Source organism: Phyllobates terribilis, unplaced genomic scaffold (genome assembly GCF_046119375.1).
Source record: "Phyllobates terribilis strain yellow unplaced genomic scaffold, ASM4611937v1 Scaffold_4__5_contigs__length_816908805, whole genome shotgun sequence".
NCBI lineage: Eukaryota > Metazoa > Chordata > Amphibia > Anura > Dendrobatidae > Phyllobates > Phyllobates terribilis.
In genome coordinates this window covers 171,891,980-171,913,103 of record NW_027362764.1, presented here as the reverse complement: position 1 = coordinate 171,913,103, position 21,124 = coordinate 171,891,980, and the positions used below count along the sequence as shown (strand labels likewise).

The window sequence follows — 21,124 nt, the reverse complement described above, 5'->3', positions numbered from 1 at the left end:
CGTAGGGAGGACTGTGTGGGGCCCGTTATACCGTAGGGAGGACTGTGTGGGGCCCGTTATACCGTAGGGAGGACTGTGTGGGGCCCGTTATACCGTAGGGAGGACTGTGTGGGGCCCGTTATACCGTAGGGAGGACTGTGTGGGGCCCGTTATACCGTAGGGAGGACTGTGTGGGGCCCGTTATACCGTAGGGAGGACTGTGTGGGGCCCGTTATACCGTAGGGAGGACTGTGTGGGGCCCGTTATACCGTAGGGAGGACTGTGTGGGGCCCGTTATACCGTAGGGAGGACTGTGTGGGGCCCGTTATACCGTAGGGAGGACTGTGTGGGGCCCGTTATACCGTAGGGAGGACTGTGTGGGGCCCGTTATACCGTAGGGAGGACTGTGTGGGGCCCGTTATACCGTAGGGAGGACTGTGTGGGGCCCGTTATACCGTAGGGAGGACTGTGTGGGGCCCGTTATACCGTAGGGAGGACTGTGTGGGGCCCGTTATACCGTAGGGAGGACTGTGTGGGGCCCGTTATACCGTAGGGAGGACTGTGTGGGGCCCGTTATACCGTAGGGAGGACTGTGTGGGGCCCGTTATACCGTAGGGAGGACTGTGTGGGGCCCGTTATACCGTAGGGAGGACTGTGTGGGGCCCGTTATACCGTAGGGAGGACTGTGTGGGGCCCGTTATACCGTAGGGAGGACTGTGTGGGGCCCGTTATACCGTAGGGAGGACTGTGTGGGGCCCGTTATACCGTAGGGAGGACTGTGTGGGGCCCGTTATACCGTAGGGAGGACTGTGTGGGGCCCGTTATACCGTAGGGAGGACTGTGTGGGGCCCGTTATACTGTAGGGAGGACTGTGTGGGGCCCGTTATACTGTAGGGAGGACTGTGTGGGGCCCGTTATACTGTAGGGAGGACTGTGTGGGGCCCGTTATACTGTAGGGAGGACTGTGTGGGGCCCGTTATACTGTAGGGAGGACTGTGTGGGGCCCGTTATACTGTAGGGAGGACTGTGTGGGGCCCGTTATACTGTAGGGAGGACTGTGTGGGGCCCGTTATACTGTAGGGAGGACTGTGTGGGGCCCGTTATACTGTAGGGAGGACTGTGTGGGGCCCGTTATACTGTAGGGAGGACCGTGTGGGGCCCGTTATACTGTAGGGAGGACCGTGTGGGGCCCGTTATACTGTAGGGAGGACCGTGTGGGGCCCGTTATACTGTAGGGAGGACCGTGTGGGGCCCGTTATACTGTAGGGAGGACCGTGTGGGGCCCGTTATACTGTAGGGAGGACCGTGTGGGGCCCGTTATACTGTAGGGAGGACCGTGTGGGGCCCGTTATACTGTAGGGAGGACCGTGTGGGGCCCGTTATACTGTAGGGAGGACCGTGTGGGGCCCGTTATACTGTATACTGGTTGGCCCCTGACTTTGTCCAAGTTTTTCATTTTGGCCCTCAATGTGTTTGAGTTTGACATCCCTGTTTTTAAAGGAACGTTTTATTGAAAGAGAAAAGGAGAAAATGCATCAAAGGTTACATATCTAGTAACAAACCACTGACAATTGGTAAAACATTATACGCATATTCTGTTTCATTCGTCTCTAGAGTCACTGCTTTACATTATGTCAGACAGCATGAATTAACTACACATTATATATCAGGAACAGTCTTTAAAGGGGTTGTCCACTACTTTTTATATTTATAGCCTATTGTTAGTATAGGTCATCAATACCAGATTGTGTGGATGCAACACCCGGCACACACATGGATCAAGTGTTTCAGGTGGGTGTGACAGACAGAATTATCAGTTGTGGAGCAGAACAGTACAGCGCCAACAACTGTGTAGGCACTATACCACTGCAAGTTACTCGAATAGGTGGCGGATGTGCAGTATCCGGCCGCGGCCACTATGCAATTGACAGGGCTGTACAGTGCAGCTCCACGACCGATCACATCCTGCTGGCACTGGGAACGGCTGATCGGTGCATCTGACAGGTGTTCCTTCCCTACCAATCTTATATTGATGATCTAAGGGGGGAGAGGGTTCATTTTACAGCTCGACCGATCCCAAACAGTGCCTCAAAAATATGCGGCAGCCTCTATAGTCACCACCAGGACGGATGCCAGATCTTGAGCCACTCATTTCTCAATTTGTAGCAGAACAGTCAGTCCACCTTCCATAGATCTTTAGTGATTTTATCGAGACTACGTGGCCATACTCGGTTGCCAGGAAGTGCTCCTGTCGCACTTAAAAATGAAATGTATGCTAGAATGCAAAATGTTGCTCATTTTCATGGTCTGTATGTATATGTGTGTATATATAATATGTGTATGTGTATATATGTGTCTATATATACACTTATATATATATATATACATACATACATACATAGCTCAAAAAAATAAAGGTAACACTCAAATAACACATCCTAGATCTGAATGAATGAAATATTCTCATTGAATACTTTGTTTTGTACAAAGTTGAATGTGCTGACAACAAAATCACACAAAAATCATCAATGGAAATCAAATGTATTAACCAATGGAGGCCTGGATTTGGAGTTACCCCCAAAATTAAAGTGGAAAAACACACTACAGACTGATGCAACTTTGATGTAATGTCCTTAAAACAAGTCAGAATGAGGCTCAGTATTGTGTGTGGCCTCCACGTGCCTGTATGACCACCCTAAAACGCCTGGGCATGCTCCTGATGAGGTTGCAGATGGTCTCCTGTGGGATCTCCTCCCAGACCTGGACTAAAGCATCCTCCAACTCCTGGACAGTCTGTGGTGCAACGTGACGTTGGTGGATGGAGTGAGACATGATGTCCCAGATGTGCTCAATCGGATTCAAGTCTGGGGAACGGGCGGGCCAGTCCATTTCTTCAATGCCTTCATCTTTCTGAAACTTCAGACACACTCCAGCCACATGAGGTCTGGCATTGTCCTGCATTAGGAGGAACCGAGGGCCAACCGCACCAGCATATGGTCTCACAAGGGGTCTGAGGATCTCATCTTCGTACCTAATGGCAGTCAGGCTACCTCTGGCGAGCACATGGAGGGCTGTGCGGCCCTCCAAAGAAATGCCACCCCACACCATTACTGACCCACTGCCAAACCGGTCATGCTGAAGGATGTTGCAGTCAGCAGATCACTTTCCACCGCGTGTCCAGACTCTTGTCACGTCTGTCACATGTGCCCAGTGTGAACCTGCTTTCATCTGTGAAGAGCACAGGGCTCCAGTGGCGACTTTGCCAAACCTGGTGTTCTGTGGCAAATGCCAAGCGTCCTGCACGGTGTTGGGCTGTGAGCACAACCCCCATCTGTGGACATCGGGCCTTCATACCACCCTCATGGAGTCGGTTTCTAACCGTTTGTGCAGACACATGCACATTTGTGGCCTGCTGGAGGTCATTTTGCAGGGCTCTGGCAGTGCTCCTCCTGTTCCTCCTTGCACAAAGGCAGAGGTAGCAGTCCTGCTGCTGGGTTGCTGCCCTCCTACGGCCCCCTCCACGTCTCCTGGTGTACTGGCCTGTCTCCTGGTAGCGCCTCCAGCCTCTGGACACTACGCTGACAGACACAGCAAACCTTCTTGCCACAGCTCGCATTGATGTGCCATCCTGGTTGAGCTGCACTACCTGAGCAACTTCTGTGGGTTATAGAGTCTGTCCCATGCTACCACGAGTGTGAAAGCACAACCAACATTCAAAAGTGGGCAAAACATCAGCCAGAAAGCATTGGTATTGAGGGTGTCTTGATAATTGCCAGTAATTTCCATCTATTGTCTATTCCATTTGCACAACAGCATGTGAAATTGATTGTCAATCAGTGTTGCTTCCTAAGTGGACAGTTTGATTTCACAGAAGTTTGATTTACTTGGAGTTATATTCTGTTGTTTAAGTGTTCCCTTTATTTTTTTGAACAGTGTATATTGGCTCCACATAGTGTTCCATACAGTGTAATGGCCCCACATAGTGCTCCATGCAGTATAGTGGCCCCACATAGTGCTCCATGCAGTATAATGGGCCCCACACAGTGCTCCATTTTTTTTGAGCAGTGTATATGTAGATATGTGTGTGTGTGTGTGTGTGTGTGTGTATGTATGTGTATGTATGTATAAATAAATTTGTATGTATAAATAGATATATGTGTGTGTGTGTGTGTGTGTGTAGATACTGTACATGGATAGGAGTCTGTGCTAGCTTAGCAGCTGTTTAGGCATATAGGTAAAGTATAAGATAAAATCACACTATGGTGCTTAGAAGGGAGGGGGGCGCTTTCAGAGGGTAGAATTCTCTGGATTTCTTTTGGGGGGCCATTGCGCTTTTCCAGAGCTTTTGTGCTTCCTGTAACATTGAAGACCCCTATATTTCCGTTAACAGATGACGGATCTGAGTGGGGACTTGCTTTTTATGTGGATTGATTTGAAACTTTCGTTGGGAACATTTTACATAATATTTGGGATCACATTTATCCTGCGCTCTACGCTGAGCACTTATATTGGGGTTTCCATTGTGATCATGCGCCTACACATTGCGTGTATACCAACTTGTATTCAAGTTGATCTCTTTAGGTTTTTTGGTATAGGTAAAGTATGTAGCGCACTGATGCTCATCAAAGTCCAGCAGAGGAAACCGTTTTGACAGCGGTGATCAGGAGTTGTTCCTTTTCTGGCTGCTCCATTCGGTTTAGCAATACATTTGACTTATTTGCTTATTTTTCATATTATAATTTATTTGTGTCATGATTGTGCTTCATAAAACTTTCACCAAATGTATGAAATATGCCAGCGAGAATGTGCACAAACTTTTCTACGTATATACAGTTTAAGAAAATATTTTATCTTTTTGCATTTTATGTTGATTATATCTTCTTTTTTTCCTTCAGGATAATGAAAAAAGAACACCGCTCCATGCAGCTGCCTACCTAGGAGATGCTGAAATAATAGAGCTCCTTATTTTATCTGGTATGTTCTTTAGTTTCTGCACACAATGAGAGGACATATTGTACAGTCACTATTTGTATCTAGCCAGTTGTTGCTTGAACTTAGCATGTAGGATTCCTATATCCGGCCTCGCCTGTACCCCGAGAGAGAGACCTAGGATGTAGGATTCCTATATCCGGCCTCACCTGTACTCCGAGAGAGAGACCTAGGATGTAGGATTCCTATATCCGGCCTCGCCTGTACCCCGAGAGAGAGACCTAGGATGTAGGATTCCTATATCCGGCCTCGCCTGTACCCCGAGAGAGAGACCTAGCATGTAGGATTCCTATATCCGGCCTCGCCTGTACCCCGAGAGAGAGACCTAGCATGTAGGATTCCTATATCCGGCCTCGCCTGTACCCCGAGAGAGAGACCTAGCATGTAGGATTCCTAGATCCGGCCTCGCCTGTACCCCGAGAGAGAAACCTAGCATGTAGGATTCCTATATCCGGCCTCGCCTGTACCCCGAGAGAGAAACCTAGCATGTAGGATTCCTATATCCGGCCTCTCCTGTACCCCGAGAGAGAGACCTAGGATGTAGGATTCCTATATCCGGCCCGGGCGGTCTCATGTTCTGCTGCCATAGAAAATTATGCAAAATTTTGGCTGCTTGTACACTGACCCAGTTGTCTTTGGAAATTAATGATAGATTGCAGCTGCTGAAAGGTGGATTGGATCTCATATAATTGAATTATCCCACCAGCAGAATAGGTGATTTATGTATGAGTGTGCAGGTCTTGGCAGCTGGATCCCCCCCAGACTATGAACAGGGGTCTGTAGTGCACATGCCTGAACACTTCTCTATTCCATATTATAAGAGCATTGGACTCACACTAATGCTCTAGATACAGACCCCCTTTTTTTATAATCGGTGTCCAAATCGGACCCCCAATATCATACATTCATCACCTACCTTGTGTATAAATGAGGAATGTCTGTATTTCAATTTGTTTTAACCCCTTCACCCCCAGCCTGTGTTCACCTTCCTGACCAGACCACATTTTACAATTCTGACCACTGTCACTTTATGAAGTAATATCTCTGGAACGCTTCAATGAATCCCAGTGATTCTGAGATTGTTTGTTTTATCCTTCAGGGCACATTGTACTTTTAGTGGTAAATTTTATGCGTTTGTTACAATATTTCAGATTTTTTAAACTTTCAATTTTTATATCCTTAAACCAGTTAGTCATGCTGTACAAAATTTATTAAAAAAAAAAAAATTTTCATAGGTCAACTTTTACATCAGCATCATTTTTGAAACATATTTATTTGTTGTTGTGTTTTGTTTTTTTTTGTTAGGAAGTGACTCCATTTTACAAACTGCACCTTTCAATGAATTCATCTAGGGGTGCGGTGATCATATTGATACCACAGGTGTGTCACAGAATTGTATACCATTGGGCAGTGAAGAAAAAATACATTTTTACCATAAGTTTGGTTTAGCCCCAGATTTTACATTGTCACACGGGTAAATGGGTAAAAATGGCAACAAAATTTGTCACAATTTCTGCTCAACATGTCAATACCCCATACGTGGCTGTACAGTACTGCTTAGCCACACGGCGAGTCTCTGTAGGGACAGATCGCTATTTGCCTCCTGGAGCGTAGGCTTTCCTAGAATAGTTTGCGGACTCCATATACAGAGCCCCTAAGTGCCAGAAGAGTAGAATTCCCCCTCAAGTGACTCCATTTTGGAAATTATACCCCTGCGGGAATTTATCTACAGGTGTGATGATGATTTTGAATCTATCGGAGTTTGCCAGAAACAAGCAGCACGAAAATTGCAAATCTGCCATGGTAGTGACCAGTATGCTGTAGTGACCAGTACATTGTTGAGCCCATACACACTTGCACAGCTCGTGTTTCTGGAGACATGGACTTTGTACATTAGATGGGCTATCATCGCTAGAGAAATGCCAAACGTGGCTCCTAACTGCTTTTTAGGCTCAGAATGGGGGGGGGGGGGGGCTTTCAGATTTCAGAGTGCAGAATTTGTTGTATTTCTTTTGGAGGTCGAGGAGCCATAGCGCTTTACCAGAGCCTTTGTGCTTCCTGCAACGTGGAAGCTCTCTATATTTCCATTAACAGATGAAGGACCTGAGTGGGGACTTTTTATGTGGATTGAGTTGAAGCTTTTATTGAGAACATTTTACATAACATTTGAGATCACATTTATCTGGCTCTCTAGGCTTATATTGGGGTTTCTATCTAAATCTCCGAGTGACGTGATTCCGATAAAAGCCCCCGAGGGATCCATTCACTATAATGAGGCAGCAGAGTTACTCTGGACTCTGTCTGGCCTCTGTTTAGCGGTGTCCTTCTTTTCAGAGGTTCACAAAACTGTGGCCAATGGCACTTTTATGCACGCCTAAAAAGATGGACACTGTGGGATCACAGACCAGGCGGCGTCCACAGTGCTTCCATCTGCCTCATTATAGGGAATCTTCCTCCGGAGGTTCCATCTGAAACACGTATTTCAGAGATTTACACGGAAACCCCGATGTAAGTGCTCAGCGAAGAGCGCAGGATAAATGTGAGCCGAGCATTACTGCGATCTTATGGAAGCAGAATGAACACATCAACAGCAGGTGAAGAATTGTTTTTATTTATTTTTTACGTAGTTCCTCGTGCAGTATAAATGATTAGACGACTTTATTCTTCAGGTCCCTGCGATACCAGATTTATATAGATTTTTTCTGTTTGGCTGCTGTCACACACTAAAAGACTCTTATTTTTTTTGTAAAAAAAAAAAAGTTTTTGCATCGCCATATTTTGAGAGCTATAATTTTTCTGTATTTCTGCCAAGAGTCATTTAAAGGCTTGTGTTTTGTGGGACGAGTTGACGTTTTAATTGGTACCATTTTTCGGGCATATGACGCTTTTTTTATTTAATCTCTTTCTATTCCGATTTTTGGGAAGCAGAATGAACAAAAAACAGCAATTCAGAAATTGTTCTTTTGGGGTTTTTTTTATGCCGTTCCGTATATGTATATATGCATATATATATATGTATATGTGTATATATATATGTGTGTATATATATATGTATATATGTATGTGTATATATGTGTATATGTATATATATATGTATGTGTATATATGTGTATATGTATGTATATATATATATATATATATATATATATATATATACACATACACACATATATATATATATATATATGTATATGTATGTGTGTATGTATGTATATATATATATATATATATATATATATATATGTATATATATATGTGTATGTATATATATATATATGTATGTATGTATTGTACTTTGGTTCTTTTACACAATAAAAACTGTTATATAAAAAGAATTGTCTTTGCATTGCTGTATTCTGAGAGTTTGTTTTTTTGCAGGGCAAGATGGCTTTTTTAGCCAAACCATTTTTTTTATTTACACTCTACTTTTTGATTACTTTTTATTCCACTTTTTGTTCAGTGGTATGATGAAAAAGCATCGTTTTTGACACTTTTTTTTTTTATGCTGTTCACTGATTTATTTAATTATTGGGACCGTTTTAGAGGTCAGGTCATTACAGACGTGGCAATACCAAATGTGTACTTTATTTTTTGTTTTTACCTAAATATATGTATTTGTGTATATATATATATATATATATATATATATATATATATATATATATATATTTTACAATTTTTTTCAAAAGGTTTCTTTTTTTTTTTTTTTACTTTTTTGTTTGTCCTTTCCCTGCCATGATTGCTGATCTAATACTCTGCAATGATTTTGCATTGCAGGGCATCAGATCAGTGCATCTCAAACAAGGAGGAGGCGTTTCAGCTCCTGCTCTGAGCAGGAACATACAGGCCACCGTACCTGGGTGATCCCACGCCTTCTTTCATCCCGGGGTTACCATGGAGACCATCGGAACAATGCGATCACATTCACGTTGTGCCAGTCGGAGCAGAGAGGGAGCTCCCTTCCTCTGCCTTGGCGATCAATGACGCTGTCACTATTGACAGCGGCATCGCAGTGTTTAAACGTCCGTTATTTTTGCTAGCACCAATCGTGGACGTTTCTGCAGGGTGCAGCACTGACACCTGCTTTTGAACACGTTGGCACTCTGAGTGAGCCCGTGTGATCATCACGGCGTACGTGTACTGCAGTTTGCAGGAAAGCCCCCTTCACAGCGCCGTACATGTACGGACTATGTCTTGAAGGGGATAAAAGTATTAAGTGTGAAGGAAAGGGGTTGTTCGGGATTAGAAAAACATGGCTGTGGGCTTTTATGGACAGCGGGACTCCTGACCATGGATTGTGTGTGGTCAGAGATGGTGCTCTTTCTGAAAAAAAGCAGCCATATTTCTCTAGTCTTAAACAACCCTATTAAAAGGGTTGGCCACTTTATATCAGCAGCCATTATATGGCTATGAGAGGATGAGGAAGGCTGTACTGACAAGTGCGGGAGGAGAACCTGCAATGCCTACCGGTATATTTCAGTACCGTAAGTGCTACAAAAGGTGCCACCAATACGTTTGTTACAAAAATAAAGTGGACATCCCCTTTCGTGCGTCGCGCTTTCTTTACATAAAAGAGCAGGATGACTCTGATTTTGCAGGCCTTTTTGGTAATGCAGATTTTCTACCTTTGCTATGAAAGTAAGAATACGTAAAATGATTATTCCTACAGATATGACCACTTATGTGTTTTAAACAAAATAGCCTTTATTAGTCACAATATAAAGTGTAAAAGATAAAAACATAATAAAAAGTAGTGGGTGATGATGTCTAAAAAGTGTCAAAGGAGATACAAAATGTAAGGATAAATGCGTCAAGGGAAGTAATAAGCATAATACTGTCAAATAGATGTACAGAATGCAAAAAGCAAATCAGCAGTTTATAAGAACTCCACAATTAATGTCTGACTTGATGAGGCAATGTATATAGTGAGATTGCCTACAGTAATATACCGACTTTTGTGTATAATAATTTTATTTATATAGCACCAACAAATTCCACTGCCGTTTACAATTAAGCAGGGACCTGAACAAACAATAGACATCACAAAGTAACACATTCAACAGTTACAGAATGAGTGAGGGTCCTGCTCGGAAGCTTACAATCTATAGGGAAATAGGGGGACAGACAAATTAGGTAGACTGTGCTTGTCATGTATAGTCCAGCCTTCATTATAATGAATAGGGCATTTCAAATAAGCTGCATGACCCGGTCGCCAATATCTAAGTGCAGATACCAAGTGCTTATAGGGTGCAAGGAGGATGTGGAGACAGATGAATAGGAGGGGACCAGATGCTGAGTAAAATTTAGAAAGAGAGAACAGAGGAGAATTAGGTTAATGAGTTGAGGTGATAGGCCTGTCTAAAGAGATGTGTTTTTAAAGCACACTTAAAAATGTGGGGGCTAGGTATTAATTAGATCATCCGGGGAAATACATTTCAGAAAATTGGCGCAGCATGAGAGAAGTCTTGGAGACAGAATTGGGAGGTTCAGATTATGGAGGATGTTAATCTTAGATCAGTTGCGGAGCCGGAGCACAGGAAGGGTGATAGAGAGATGACAGAGGAGATATAGTGTGGTGCAGAAGTGTGGAGAGCTTTGTGGGTCAGAGAGAGATTTTTTTTTATTGTATTCCCTAGCGAATAGGCAACTAGTGCAATGACTGGAACAAAGTGGAGGCATCGGTGAAGCCGCTGGACAGAAACACAAACCTGGCTGCTGCATTCGGGAAGGATTGGAGAGGAGACCATTTGGTAAGAGGGAGACTGATCAGTAGAGAGTTGCAGTAGTCCAGACGAGAATGAATAAGAGCTACAGTAAGCGTTTTTGCAGTTTCAAAGGTGAGAAAAGGTCGGATTCTAGAGATGCAGGTGACACGAGCGAGTGAGTGATTAGTTGTAGGGGATAAAGGAAAGTACTGTGTGAAATGTCTCCCCAAGGCAGCGAACGTGCTGCTTGGAAGTTATGGTTGAACCACCCAAGGTAATCTCACTATCGAATATACATTGCCTCATCTATTCAGACATTTAATTGATGAGTTCTTTTAACATTTACCGTATATACTGCTGATTTGCTTTTTGCATTCTGTACATCTATTTGACCGTATTAGGCTATGTGCCCACGATGCAGAAATGAAGCAGAAAATTTCTGCAGCGTTTCTGCATGGTCTTGCGGATTTTACATGCGTTTTTGACGCGTTTTGCAGCGTTTTTACATGCGGATTTGACTTGCGTTTTTCCATGCGGATTTGACTTGCGTTTTTCAAGTCCTTTGGGACCTCAAATCCGCATGCAGAAACGCACAAATGGACATGCTGCGGATTTTTCCGCAAGAAAAATCCTCAGCATGGGCACAGAACAGATTTTCATTGGGGATCATGGGGCACGGATTACCAAGCGTTTTTAAAGCGTTTCTGCTGTGGAAATTCCGCATCAAAAATGCTTGAAAAACGCATAGTGGGCACGCAGCCTTATGCTTATTACTTCCCTTGATGCATTTTTCCTTACATTTTGTATCTTCTTTGGCACTTTTTAGATATTGCCCACTACTTTTTATGTTTTTTTACTTGTACATTTTATATTGTAACTTATAAAGGCTATTTTTTTTTTTAAACACATATGCAGTCATAGCTGTAGGTTTTCTATTTGAATGTTGCTTGTGACTGCAGCTGAGCTTATGGTTATTTACACAGCCCGCTGGCTTGCTGCCTATATTTGTAGGTTTAAAATTATTATTCCTAGTTAAAGGGGTTGTCCACTACTCTGGACAACCCCTTCTCAATCTGTTTATTTCCCCCTTTTAAAATTACACTTCTACTCCCCTCCGATGCTGACGCTGACTCACGGCAATTGCGTACTAGTGTGACGTCGGACGAACCTTGCGGCCAAGCAGTAGTGCTTCACTCTCCCCACCTTCTGACATATTACATACTTTCGGAGGAAGAGAGCGAACAGCTGAAGGCGGGGAGAGTAAAGTGGCCAATGATTGGTTGCAGGGTTCGTCCGTCATCAGACTGGTACATGATCGCCACGAGAGACTATGCCAACACCGCTGGAATGGTGCTGGCACCAGAGGTGAGTATAACTGTTAATATTTTAAAAGGGGGAAGCATACGGATTGAGAAGGGGTTGTCCCAATTAGTGGACAACCCCTTTAAGAGACTAGTGGGAGTCTAAGGCTATGTGCCCACGATGCAGAAATGCTCCGGATTTTTCCTGAGCGTTTCTGCATCTCCCCTGGCAGAAAAAACGCATGCGGGTTGTCAAGCGATTTTAGCATCACTTGGAAAGTGCTTGTCAACTTGGTCACACTATATAAATCCATGCAAACGGCATGGATTTATATAGTGTGACCGAAAGAATGATAAAAAATAAAATCTATACTTACCTTCCGATGGCCCCCGGTGTCTTGCTTCGCTCGGTCCTGGCTGCCGGCAGCTCGCGGTACACTGAAGGACCTGCCGACGTCAGCATCGCGTGACCCGTCACATAACTGTGACGTCAGCGCAGGTCCTTCAGTCCATCGCGATCTGCCGGCAAGCAGAGACAAGGACATCGGGGGCCGCCAGAAGGTAAATATAACATTTATTTTTTATTTTTTTTTTATTTTTTTTTACAGGTTCTATGGTACCCGGGTCTGGAGGAGAGTCTCCTGTCCTCCACACCCGGGTACCATCCGCACATTGGAACGCATGGAATGCGCATCTACAGATGCAGTGATGCGGATTCCATGCGTTCCAATGCAAGTCAATGGCGGCAAAAACGCAGCGCTTCCGCAAAATAATTGGTAGTGCTGCGTTTTTTTCCGCAATGATAATCTGCAGCGGAAATTTCCACAGCATGTGCACAGCACATGCGGATTATCATTGGGGAACATGGCAGGCCTTCTATCATGCGTTTTTTAAGCGTTTTTGCAGTGTTTTTGCTGCTGCGGAAACGCTTAAAAAACGCATTGTGGGCACGCAGCCTAAGGCTTCATTCACGTATCTGGTATCGCTGCATCTGTAACACGTCCAGGACAACCCATACTATAAAAGTATTTATCCCACACAGTTTTCCTGAAGACCCTAAAAAAAAAACCATTACATACATATTAGCTTGTCAATTCTAAAAAGAAGCAAATGGTGTTTAAAAAAAAAATTGTAATTACAGGGTATTTCTTTTGTTTATTACACTTTTTTTGTTGGTTGAATAGTCATAAATATCCCAAAATAGAATTAATGAAAACTACATCTCGTCCGTAATAAAATAGGCCCTCATACAGCCCTGTGGATGGAAAAAAACATCAAATGTCAAATAGCAGAACTACTGTTATTTCTTTTTTTTTCTATTTCTTCCCTTAATGAGTTAATAAAAGTTAGCTATTGGGTTTGTATAATGGCAAAAGTAAGTATCTGTCCAAATCGAAAGTTTAAAAATAATTCACTTCTTTATTAACAAATCGTTAAAATCAATTTTGATGTGGTAAAAACTATCCACCTACACTTTTAAACCGCTACATGCATTTTTAATCATGGTTTACTTACTGTATATTAGGTTGTATATGCCTCAAAGTGCTGTCAGTGACAAATATTACTTAGTCCACAAAAAAACAACACCTCGTACATCTGCGTCGACGAAAAAGTGAAAAAAGAAATTGTTTCTTGTCAGGCTGTGTTCACACGATGCGTATTTCATGCGTTTCCGCGGCGTTTTTGCAGTTGCGTAAACGCCGCGGAAACGCATGAAAAACGCATGGTAGAAGGGCAGCAATGTTCCCCAATGGAAATCCGCATGTGCTGTGCCCATGATGCGGATTTTTCCGCAGCGTTAACGCTGCGGTCAAAAATCCGCAGCATGTCAATTAATTTTGCGGAAACGCGGCGATTTCGCCGCCATTGACTTGCATTAGAACGCGCCAATTCCGCAAGACAGCATTTGTACTTGCGTAATTGGTGCGTTCTAATGTGCGGATGGTACCCGGGTGTGGAGGAGAGGAGAGTCTCATCCACACCCAGGTACCATTAAAAAAGCTGTAAAAAGAAGAATAAAATAAAAAATAAATGTATTCTTACCTTCTGTCGGCCCGCGCAGCGCTCCCGCTTGGTTCCCGGCACTTGCAGTGAGTTGTAGGACCTGCGGTGACGTCAGAGTCATGTGACGGGTCACGTGACGCTGACGTCGGCAGGTCTTTCAATTCAAAGTTGCCGGCAGCCGGGAGAACGGAGTGAGCAGGACAGCGCGGGCCATCAGAGGTAAGTATATACACTCTCTCGGTTCACACTGTATAAATCCATGCTGTTTGCATGGATTTATATAGTGTGACCTAGTTATCAAGCACTTTCCAGGTGATGCTAAAATCGCCTGGAAAGCGCTTGTCAATCTGCATGCGGAAACACATGTGAATCTGCATGTGGATCCGCATGTATTCTGCAGGAAAAACGCATGCACAATCTGCATGCGTTTTTTCTGCCAGGGAGATGCAGAAATGATGCAGAAATTTTCTGCTTCATTTCTGCATCGTGTGCACATACCCTAAAGGATGAAACATTAAGGCCAGATTAGGCCTAATCCTTAAAGGGGTGTTCTCAAGTTTATAAGTTAGCTCCTATCCAAAAGATAAGGGATAACTTTCTGATCACTGAGAATCCGACCGCTGTGGCCCCCACGGATCCCAAGAGTTCTTGGGAGTCTAAGCTGAATGGAGCGGGGGTCGATCATGCGCACTGCCTCTATATTCATTTTATAGGAGCGCCAAAGTTCAGCCAAGCACAGAGCTTCGCAGTCTCCAGTGCTCCCATTAAAGGGAATCTGTCACCCCCTGGGACTTTTCAGACCACTAATATGGGCATACAGGTTATAGAAATGTGAATCTATACCTACCTGTATACCCCATATTAGCGGTCTGGTTTCTGTGTAATCACATTTTTAATTAAATGATTTCTGCTAAGCTTCAAGAAATCCCCGCCTACTAGCCCTATTATCATACTTACCCCACCTCTCTTGCACAACACCGGACTTTTCTTCCTAATTTTCCATATTTAAAACCATCTATCCCATTATGTTGTTTAATAATACAATAATACATATAAATGGTTCAATTGCTATAGAGACCCCTGTCTCTATCCTCTGTGAAGCTCAAGGTTTCCAGAAACCTCTCCATTTGCTCTTATTTTAGCAGTTGGTGCTTTATACATCAGCATAACCCATTTTATAAAGTTAGGGACAAACCCCATTTTCTTTAACACATTCCAAATATAACCCCATTCAACACTATCGAATGTTTTGGTGGCATCTAAGGATAAGACTCCCTTCTGACTAGGATCCCCCTGTGCCACTTGCAAATTCAAAAAAAGTCTACGTAGGTTTATGGCATAAAGCAGCCTGATCTGGATGAATTACTGATTCAATGATGAATTGCTGATTACTTAGTCGGGAGGCCAGAATTTTAGCCAGTATCTTAACATATATGTTGTCAGCACTGAGAGAGGACTGTAAGAGTCAGGTAGTTCTCAATCTTTTCCATCCTTGGCCAGAACAACTATTACCCCTTTATATAATGACTTTGGTAACACCCCTTATAAAAATGCATTATTAATCATTTCCAGTTGGTTTCCTAACATTTCTTTCTCAAAATGTTTATAGATTTCTATCGGAAGGCCATCTGAACCACAGGTCTTATCACTAGCCATTTTTCCAACAGCCTGGCTAACCTATAAGAAAATTGGCTGATCTAAAAAAAATCTCTATCTTTAACTCTCCCTTGTCTGGAGGTTATTCTCGAAAGGTACTCTGACAAATCATCTTGTGAGTAATTCACCTTAGTTTCTATTCTAATCTATACTCTTCTATGTAAGACTTTTAGTATATCCGGGGTCCTGAAGACCATATTACCCTTTACGTCCCTCAAATGATGTATGAAATTTTCTCTTTGGGCTTGAATCATCTTTACAAGTAACAGACCTGTGATCTATCCCTCCTCATAGAGATGCTGTTCTCATAATATACGTTTATTATCGGCCTCTTCTAATTGGGATGCCCGAACCTGTTTTTGCAACCCCCCCCCCCCCTCACTGTTATAGATATTCAGGGCTAATATTTTGAATAAACTGCAATTCAGTATCCCGAACTCTGTTTTCCAGGTCTACCTCCTTTTTTTGTGAGTTAACCTTAGCAGACTTTAATTAACACACCCCACGGGAAGGCCTTCATTGCATCCTATACCACTCTTGTGTGCCGAGCCCAAATGGGTGGAAAAGAATTCCGATAGTTTCCCCCTGACGTTGTTACAGTCAATAATTTTAAGCCAAAATGGATTAAGCCTCTACATCTGAGAGAACCTAAACCTCATCGGATCTGCTAACGACCTAGGAGAATATTCTATATTAACGAGACCTGGAATCATAGAAGGATTATGTTACATGCACGCCTCTAGGTTCAGATAGGGGCAAGACAGGCTACATGAATTCTTTGGAATCCTGGGGGAACCGTTACTCAGGGCGACCATAGACCACACAGGTATTGACCCTCAGACACAGACACGTTTCACTTGCTGACCAGACACACTTGACAAGAGTCCTCATGAATAGAAGAACAGTAGCATGTAATAAGAAGCCGCACAGCCAATGCAAGTTAAATTTCATGAGCAACAGGCTCCAGTGACAAACAGTACAGTTTCCTTAGCTGCACAGCAGTTCACAGTCTTTCCAGTAGTACAGGACAGCACAGTTCTAATGCAAAGGCACATTAATGAACACCGCATTCTTTACAGCACAGTGAGATGGAGGGGGGGAGGGTTTGCTGAGGGAGATGATCCCTGTGACACCATTTCTTCCAGTCCTTATCTTTCTGCCTGACAATACTCTGCACTGCTAGTTCAGGAACTCTACCTGACCTGTGCTTAGCTTCACTCCTGACTTGAATCCTTTTCACTTGCAAGGGCGCTTCTCTGAGATACAGAACACACACACCACCTTTCTCTTCGGCTCCAACCAGATAGTAAATAACTTCCCCACAATCCCCTTGGGGCTCTGCTAAAATCCTCCCTGTCTCATGTGACTGTGTTAACCCCTCTAGTTGCTGGATGCTTCTGGAGCACAACACTTCCTGTCTCATGTGCTTGTGTTACTTCTAATAGTTGCTGAATGCTTTTAAAGCAACAGCACTACTTCTGCATGTCACAAATACATAGTACCAAATCAATTCTTGAAAGGGATTGATATGTCGATGAGGCACAGGAGTAGATTTTTTGAGTTAGTAAACCTTTCTCTTCAGATGTAAACCAGGCCCACCTCCTGAATAAAGTGGCCAAAGGGGGACAGAAAATGGATTCGATCTATTGTTTGGCTGCGTGCACACGTTGCAGATTTGGTGCTTTTTTGCAATGCAGATTTGGTAGTCAAACCTGAAGCAATCCTGATACCAGTAAAGTGAATGAGATGACTGAAGTCATGCATACGCTGCTTACCTTTGACTTGCAGATTTGGTGCAGAAAATAATCTGTAGCATGTCAATTCTCTGTGCATTTTTGCCAGCGTTTTTCACCATTGACTGCACTCAAATCAGTCAAAAATGCAGGCAAAAACGTGCATATTGGCAGCTTCGTTTTTCCTGCAATGAGATGCAGAAATGGTGCAGAAATTTTACCCAAAATGTGCACATACCCTTAACTTCTTCCATAATTATTAAGGGGATATCTGGCCAGTCTGCCAGTTTCATCAGGATTGTTTTGATCGTAATGTTAGAGTAAGGAGGGGGGACATAAACTACAACAATGGCACATTCAAAATGAGCGATTAAGCAGCGAACACCTACAAACCTCCCTTCATCATCTTTGAAAGTGCTTATGAATTTAAAGGGAATACTTCTATACATTATATCAATGACCTACCTAGAGTAGTTGGAATAGAAAGAGAAGAGTGCAACCAAACCCCATCCAGGACCTGTGCATTAAATTAATAAGATCTTTTGTCATATGTGTCTCCTGTAGCCCTATTATTGCTGGATTGATCTTTTTGACACATTCAAATATTGCATGTCTTTTGGAATTGTCCCTTAAATCTCTTATATTCCAAGATATAAAATTAACTGTTAGACCCATTTGCTAAAGTAATGAATAAATGTGCAACTATCCTTATCCATGTCACCTGTTCCAGATGTTTTACCCTCCATATAATTCAGACTTCAGCAGGTTTGTGCAGCAGATAGGCTTTCCCAACAACCCGGCTAACAAAACATTCCCATTTCCTCCCTCAAATAGTATGAACCTACCCTAACCAGTAAGGGAAGGGGCCACAAGCAGCTTACAACCATTCGGTGCATGCTTCACAATAAAAAATACCAGAAATAAAATATTATGCATCAATTGCCTCCTTACATAGAGCGACAGATTTGTGGTTTCTTGGCCGTCGCAATGCCACGCAAAAAATACAGTAAGAGGCAATCAAAATATCGTATTGAAACCAAAAGGCTGTCAACAAAAACATCAGCTCAGGGCGCAAAAAAGCCAGCCCTCACACAGCCACATGGACCAGAAACTGAAAACATTATGGGTCTAGAAGAGACAAGAAGTTTGAGAAGTCTGGTGGCGAGAAATGCAGTATAATGGTGTCTTCATTTTTATGAAATGCTCTCCTTTATGTCCATGTTGTTCTTAATGACGTTGGCACATGGTCTCATGACTTTTATGTATTAGAGAAGTATAATCGCACAGCAGGAAATGTCTGATGGCAATCTCACCATAGTATAAAGCCCCGTCTCGCATAGCGAGATCGCTAGCGAGATCGCTGCTGAGTCACGGTTTTGGTGACGCAACAGCAACCTCACCAGCGATGTTTCTATGTGTGACACTTTGCAGCGATCAGGCCCCTGCTGTGAGGTCGCTGATCGCTGCAAAATGTCCTGGACCATTTTTTGGTCTTTGCCCTCCCGCTGGTCAGCACATATCGCTGTGTGTGACCAGCGGGACCAGCGATCAGGCTGGTAACCATGATAAACAGCGCGTTAATAGGGGCACACGCACACTTAGTAACTCGCTGTTTATCATGGTTACCACTCTGCTACGGTGAGCAGTAACCTCCCGCTCACCGTAGCAGAGTGGTAAGCATGATAAACAGCGGGCCCCTAGTAACACGCTGTTTATCATGGTTACCAGCCTGCTCCTGCTTCAGCAGGCTGGTAACCAGGAGCAGGACATCGTGGAAAGATTCTTTCCACGATGTTGCTGCTCCCCTGATCGTTGGTGAGCCTGCCTGTTTGACAGCTCACCAGCCATCACATAGCGACGCAGCAACGATCCCTGACAGGTTGTATCGTTGTCGGGATCGCTGTAGCGTTGCTATGTGTGACGGGGCCTTAAGCCTGGTGCAGCTGTGTCCTCTGCTCCGTCGTGTTTTAGACTGATCCCCCTGCTCCCATATAGCCACATTAACAAGTTTCACCAAGTTCCTGGTCATTAAGAAAACGAACTACACTCATGGTGAGAAAGGAAGTGTTGGCGAGTCAGACTCGACCATGCTGAGTAACCTGGCGGAAGATTGTCACAGACTTCCTGATTTGCTTTTCTTAGTGCCGTGTTTTTTTTCTAATTTGGTCTGTTTAATGTCAGCGCCTGTTGCTGTGGTTACATGTTCTTACAGTTTGTGCCGTGAGTCATTATTTGCCTCCTATTCAAGTGACTTTTTATGCAGATGAAATTCCAGAAAGCTGCCGAGCATCGAGACCCTGTCCTAGCGCACCCCGTTATGCCGTGACCTTTCTCTAGCAGATTCCTATACAGTTCGCTGTCGACTGTGAATGCGACCTTTCATAAGTACTAAATTCTTTAACTTTGCTTTTTTTAATCTATTCATAGCTTTTGTCAATAACTATTAATATTATTTATCAGCTAATACTGCTGACCGTACAATACAAGCAATTGTTACTATCCACCTTTCATGTCTCCCCTATTTCCTCATAGATTGTAAGCTTGTGAGCAGGGCCCTCTCTCCTCCTGGTATCTGTTGGTTTTTGTGATTATCGTTATTCTGTAATGTCTTTTCTCCCCTCCAAAATGTAAAGTGCTGCGGAATATGTTGGCCCTATAAAAATAAAAATTATTATTATAATACTTCCTGTGTTTTAAAAAAAATCTTTATTGTTTAGAACCCAATTACATATTTTTCTTGTCCAAATTATCCATTATTATAACAAGACAGATTTTGGTACTTAATGGAGTTGTCTAAACTCAACAATAACTTACCGGTCTCTATAGATTTCATAAAGATAACAAAATTGAGTATACTCACCTACTGTCACCCCTTGTGGATCCAGTGCAAGTTGCTGTGGTGGTCTGCTCTGGGATCAGAAGCAATGATGTTCCATTCTTCGTCATCTGACTGCTTAGGCCTGTGATTGTCTGCAGCAGTCAGGTGACTGGAAGGGTGCATTATTAGATGCACCTTTCATGGCGCTCTGTTCCCATCTCTTGACCGCTGTAGCCAAATAAGAGCCTGAGCAGTCAGATGACTTAAGAATGGGACATCATTGCTTATGGTCTCTGCACAGGCCACTAGAATGAACTGCTCTGGATCCAAGGACGTATTTCTGATTTTGTGATTTTTAAGCCATCTCTGCCAGCTGGTACACTTCTTTGAGGATGGACAGCACCTTTTAATGCAGATGTGTGATTGTTTGGCCTTGCCTGTTTCACTTTTTTGAATCCGAGTGCATTGCAGGTCAGGGTCAGGTTTTTGTCTGGTCAGTATCTGACATATTAGATGCTGCTTTTGCTTTTCTTATAGGAGTGAGGTCTGAGCAGAGATAATCCAATTATTACAAAAGTGATCACTTTATGAGAAAATAAAGAGGAAAATAGTTGAAATTGCATTAGTTTGCTTTATGCCCTTTGCAGCTTTTTGTAACAACCTGCTGCAATTCTGTAATGTTTTAAGTCATTGTTTATAAGTATTACTTGTGCTACTGTTTTACAGGAGCCAGAGTAAATGCCAAAGACAGCAAATGGTTAACGCCTCTACATAGAGCTGTTGCACCCTGTAGTGAGGTAAGTGGGAAGAATTCTATCCTGAACATTGCATACAAAACTTCACATCTTGATGTGTGTATGTATAATAGATATACACACATATACAGCTCTGGCAAAAATTAAGAGACCACTGCAAAATTTTCATTTTCTCTGATTTTTC

At 43.2% G+C, this 21,124-nt stretch overlaps 1 protein-coding gene across 3 annotated transcripts in view; it reads left to right on the top strand.

The window, feature by feature from the left end:
* The window catches only part of ANKRD28 (ankyrin repeat domain 28), a 197,559-nt gene that overhangs the window by 81,762 nt on the left and 94,673 nt on the right, over positions 1-21,124 (top strand). For all 3 annotated transcript variants that reach the window (XM_073677937.1, XM_073677936.1, XM_073677938.1), the window contains exons 3-4: positions 4,875-4,953; positions 20,912-20,982. In XM_073677937.1, the coding sequence (XP_073534038.1) occupies positions 4,875-4,953; positions 20,912-20,982 (150 nt within the window). The remainder of the gene's footprint in view (positions 1-4,874; positions 4,954-20,911; positions 20,983-21,124) is intronic.